This window comes from Cenococcum geophilum, assembly GCF_001692895.1.
Source record: "Cenococcum geophilum 1.58 unplaced genomic scaffold K441scaffold_7, whole genome shotgun sequence".
Lineage (NCBI taxonomy): Eukaryota > Fungi > Ascomycota > Dothideomycetes > Gloniales > Gloniaceae > Cenococcum > Cenococcum geophilum.
The window spans coordinates 3,027,393-3,032,775 of record NW_027137565.1 but is presented as its reverse complement, the minus strand read 5'-3'; the positions used below and the strand labels follow the sequence as shown (position 1 = coordinate 3,032,775).

The following is a 5,383-nucleotide window of genomic DNA, read 5'->3' as shown; positions in this document are numbered from 1 at the left end:
CTATAGTGCTTAAGCACCCTTAGATAGAAAGCCTTCCTTATCCAGTGCAGTTATTAATTATAGATAAGCTTAAAATTGCAGAAAAGAAGGACGTAGAGTGCGATAATAATAACGGTAGAGAGCTCCTAGATAAGGTTAGCTGCTCCTATACCTTCTATTAAACCTATTAACTCCCCTACCGCTATATCTAGAGCAACGACAAAATATTTAGCTGCCTCTGCTAAGAAGACTTTAAACAATATAAGTGTATATAAGAGGACTATGGCTTTAAAACCTATTAAGGTGAGAATAAAGAGTATATTATAAAGGATATTAATAATAATCCTTTTGCTCCTTAGCGTACAAGGCTCGCAATAAGGGAGGCCCTTAATAATATTAAGGATCGCTTCTATTAAATTAAGGAGAAAGCTACCGCTTTAGAACCTTAGATGCGGGAGAAGTTAATAGATTAGTAGCTATTAAAGCTTAATTAAGCCTCTAGTAAGGTATGGCATTAGGGAATTAAGGAGTTTATTAAGGAAACTAGTCTTCCTATATTAATAGATAAGTAAGTAAACGTAGGGAACCTCTAAAACACTATAAAATGTATATACATTTAACTTCTCATACATTTAAAAAACCTCATATTTTCGTGTACGTGGGGAGATGGTGAGGGGGACGTGTTCCCCGTTGCGTACATAGTAAATTTGTATGTAAACACCGGGGAACGGCGTTTCGGCGGCACCGACGCTGGCCCGCGCTGGCCCGCGCGTGCATTGCCAAGCTCTGCACTTTAGACAATCCCGATCTTTTGCAGATGACCGCAGGTTGAACTTTATTTAGGTTGTCAAGGCTTTCTCTACCCAGCCACTCATTCACCACACTGTTTAACGGACATGCCGAAGCGAAAACTTTCAGAGTTTCTTGATCATGATTTTGGTGATCAAGATAAGTCCTTCAGCCCAGCTCTCGCAAAGCAGAGGATCCTCTGTGAGGAAAGAATTGAGCATGGCAAGAAACTTCTACGTCGCGCCTTGAAGCTTGCGGCAGGTTTTGAACGGCAGAAATACAGCAGACGGCGGAAAACTGCGAGACAGAATAATGACACTACCACTCTAGCACGGCTAGATACCGAGTACCAAGTCCTCAAAGTTCGTAGCAGCCAAGACACATCTCCCGAGGCACCTTTAGCTAACATTTATCCATTCGATAGAACCTTGACACCACAGCTGTCGCCGAGAACCACCTTTGCAAGACTCTACTCAAAATCAAAGCGATTACCACCTCAGCCTCTTTCCCGGCCTCTGTTATAAAATCCGCCCAGCCAACCACAAACCATACATTTCTCAATGTCACTGCTCGCTTATACAAAGCAAATCCCGTCCGAAAAGTCCTTGTCAATGTTATCTCTGATATACGGACTATACTTGGAGTAGAATATCCGGACTCGAGGACAGCTAAAGTCAGAAACAGTGACAAGAGGGCCCCACAAGAATTACATGCGAAGGCTCACACTCTCGAAGAATGCGAATCCACCCACCAACTCCCCATGACCGATTTTTCTGCGAGACGGGCCTCTGTTCAACATGCTATGGCTAGCTTTAACGAACACGAAAGCGACGATTTTGCTGAATACGGTGCTCGGATAGCTAGCTCATCAGACAGTGACTCTGAAGATAACAGCTTAGAAGTAAGGACTGCAAGGTCTGACTCAATTGATGCTGAAGACAAATATCGAAATCAATTCAATCCGTCGAGTGATCTCTCTCTATCTCCGTCAACAGCGACCTCACAGACTCCAGAACCACCAGGTAGGGCCAAAACCCTAGAGCGGTCCTCTTGTCTTCCCTTTAAATCAACCTTTCTTCCTTCTCTAACAATGGGCGGCTATTGGTCCGGCTCAGAGTCAGCACCGGAAGATGACGTAGAAATAGCACCGAAAAAGAACAGGCGGGGGCAGCGGGCGCGACAACAACTCTGGGAGAAGAAGTATGGTGCAAGTGCTAAACATTTACAAAAACAGAAGAATAACGACAGGAACCAGGGATGGGATCTTCAGAGGGGCGCGCAATCAGATGATGGGAGATACCGAAAACGAGCTTCGAAGCGAGGGAACATGTTACTCCGACGTGACTCGACGCAGAGAAGCGTTGCATCTGATGCGAACAAAGTTGAAGTCAACCCACGACGTTCTAGGCCGAGAGACGACGTGGGTTCGTTGCATCCATCCTGGCAGGCCGCCAAGTTGGCCAAAGAGAAGAAGCAGAACGCAAGTTTCCAGGGAAAGAAAACCGTTTTTGACTGAAACTTGTCCCTTCCTCATTTCTCACACTTTTTCATCTTCAATCCTTAATTTCGGTATGGTTACTCCACAAGCCACGATTCCCCTTAGAATTCAGACTTAAGTAGTATATCGATCGAGCTTAGCCATCAAAAAATCTACGGAAGTGAATACCGTACAACACTTCTGTTATCTCACGTATGTTACGACCCGTCATGTGTTACCAGTTTTCATTCGCCCATTAATTATGGCTGCCTTAAACATCTCGCATACTATAGAGCCTGGCGTACGAAATACAGCATAGATTGTCGTGGCTCACTTCATGCTATCACCTCCACCCGTCTTCTCATAGTTTTATGCCTCCAGACACAATCTTCAGTGAGGAACAACTCAAGATCTTCCCAAGCCTGAACTGAACATGTCCCACTAGAATTTGATGCCTTCTTTATATCTGAAAGCTAAACGCTTAAAACAGTTGAATCTTTCCGTACACCAACTAGGTCCACACATCCGGGAAAGGATACCGTTCATTGTATTCATCGTACGGTGGGAGGACGAAGGGTCAATACTACCAATGGGTCAAGCGTAGACTCATAGGATAGGAAGTAATGGCTTTGACTTCATCCCGCCTCTGCTGCCTGTGCCTGCAGTTGCCGTGCGATTGTGCATGCTTTATGTATTATTTAAGCCAGCATCTCATCAGCCCAAGGGGAGGGTTTGTATAAGTTTCGCCACAGATTTAACCATTGTTCAATAACCGTCGATCTTCAATGGCATAAGCCTGTTTCTTGGCTCATCCATATAGCTGACTCTAGGCCGTAAAACTAGCTTTACTCTATTCAACTCCCTTGGTTTTATATATCTCAACATCTCACTCCTCCAAGCCGTAACCCTACGCATAAGTGCCTCAACCTGGCATATTTGTTGCGCTTCTTCATTATTGTTCGTTTAACATTGGATTTGTTTCTGCCTCGGTGTCGGTGGATTTAGGCAGAGATGCACATAACTATTCTATTAGTTACATAAGTTATAATTGTTATATAATCTAACTAATCGTAATCATAATTAACCCTTGTGATTAGAATAATTAATATAATCGCCGGCCGTAATAATGCGTAGGAATAGAATGTAGTAAAGCTTTAGTGTTAAAAAAGTTGCTTCTTATATGGTAGTAGTTGTGTATAATCTGGTCCCGTTGTTCAAAAAAGTGATTTCTAATTCTTCCGTGCACGGACAAATACTTCTTAGAGTATTTCTATAAGGGTGTTAGACGGGTACCGAATTAGCTCTAAGACTCTTTTCTACTACTTAGGGTTCCTAGCTTTAACCCTTCTAATACTCTCTTTAAAAAAAGGTTTCTTTAAAGGTTAAGTCTACCCTATATTACTGCTAGAGTACCCGCGCTTTTAGTAACCCTTTAGCTTTCTATTAGAAGGGTTCTAGTTCCTTACCGCGTCTTTAGTATTTAGAACCGCCTGTTTAAAATTAGTATATATAGTAATCTATAATAGGGCTCCTACGCGCTTTATTTTATTATAAATTAACAGCTTAATTCTAGCCTAGATAAATCTAATCTTCTCTTACTTATAGATACTGCTATCCCAATTTTTAAAGGGCTCTAGACTTATCTATTACGCTTAATTTTCTATAAAGTTTATAAACTAGTGGAAATCTTTATTATTACGCTATATACTATTCTAGAATTATTTTACGCTATTATAATATATAATATACGGATCCTATATCTAATTCTTTAAAAAGGTCTATAGCTATAGCTATATAATAATTTAATCTTTATTAAGCTAATTAAGTATAACTTAGTTTAGTAATAGATCTTTAATCTTACTAATAATATATTAGGTATATTCTCTAGTATCGTCTTATATTACCAATATCTTAAAGAAGTTATCTACTTTAGGAACCTAATTATCTAAATTATAAGCCTTAAGTCTATAGCGGAGTTCTAGACTATTAGAGGCCTTAGTTAATTAGTTTATATCTTTCTTCCGCTCGTTATATAGATACCTCTTTAAGTCTTTTATACCCCCTTAGGTTAGTATAAAGTAGCCCCTAAGGAGCCCTTAGTCCTAGGTCAGTTATAAAAAAAATTATTTAGCCTAAATTAAGATCTACTAGATCTAGCCTTACCCCTAAAGGTTTCTAATATATTTATTAGTAGCTCCTTCCTATATAGCTTCTAAGAGCCTTATAGTAGCTTTCTAATATCTTTCTTAAATAGGGATAGCTAGGGGCTTCTAATTTCCTAAACTTAGGCCTATAGAGACTCTAACTATTAGCGTAGTATTCGCGCTAGTAGCTAGTATAAGTCTTACTATAAGGCTTAAGTCCTAAGTTAGTAGTTATATTAGGTTACCTAAAGGGGTAAACCTAATTAGCTTATAAGCTGTCTATATATCGCTATTATATTAATTATAGGTTAGAGGTTCTCTAAAAGGGTTCCAGTTAGGTCCCTAATTAGATATATTAGTCTATTCTTCTAGTATTTCTAGCTTAAGGAAATATCTTAGAGTTATATATTACGCTTAATCTTCTAATTAGCCTAAGCTAAGCTAAATAAGTCTTAGCTGCTTTCTAATGGTAGTATAACTATTATAGAGGTATCTACGTTTTTTTTTTATAAATATTATTAGTAACTATAGGTATATAAAAGTCCTTAAGCTCCTAGTATATTTATATGCTAGAACTTATACTGCCGTCTTGCCTAAAGTCTTATATACTTATAATCTCTTACTATTAAGGGTGCCTTTTTACCTTATATCGGCGGCCTTTTATAGGGTATCCGTAGAGTTTTTATTTAGGTTATCTTGAGATTTTAAAAGAGGAATGGTTAATATAAATAAATAAGTAAATTAATAATCTCATTCTTTAGAGTCGACTACTCTTCTAGAAGGAGTATAAAGGATTTAAATATAAGGGGACTTTATAGATAGGGGGCTATAAGGCACGATTATAGGAATAGAATGGATTGTAGGGAAGACGAATCCATGAGGTAAGGCCTTTAGGATTGGAGAGATTATATACTAAGGGTACGTACCTTTAATACGTAATTAATAACTATTTAATGGGTATCCCAAGGAAACTATAATAATATCCCTTATACCT

General features: G+C 39.0%; 1 protein-coding gene across 1 annotated transcript; it reads left to right on the top strand.

The window, feature by feature from the left end:
• The first annotated feature begins 831 nt into the window (after positions 1-831).
• On the top strand, positions 832-2,590 carry K441DRAFT_703428 (Bud-site selection protein). The gene is made up of 2 exons (XM_067653476.1): positions 832-1,130; positions 1,193-2,590. The coding sequence occupies exons 1-2, from the start codon at positions 876-878 to the stop codon at positions 2,282-2,284; spliced, it is 1,347 nt and encodes a 448-aa protein (XP_067507893.1). The 5' UTR covers positions 832-875; the 3' UTR covers positions 2,285-2,590.
• The last annotated feature ends 2,793 nt before the right edge of the window (positions 2,591-5,383 follow it).

Coding starts and splice junctions, on each gene's coding strand:
- K441DRAFT_703428 (XM_067653476.1), top strand. CDS start 876: ATGCCGAAGCGAAAACTTTCAGAGTTTCTTGATCATGATTTTGGTGAT. Junction 1,131..1,192: donor CCGAGTACCAAGTCCTCAAA/GTTCGTAGCAGC, acceptor TCCATTCGATAG/AACCTTGACACCACAGCTGT.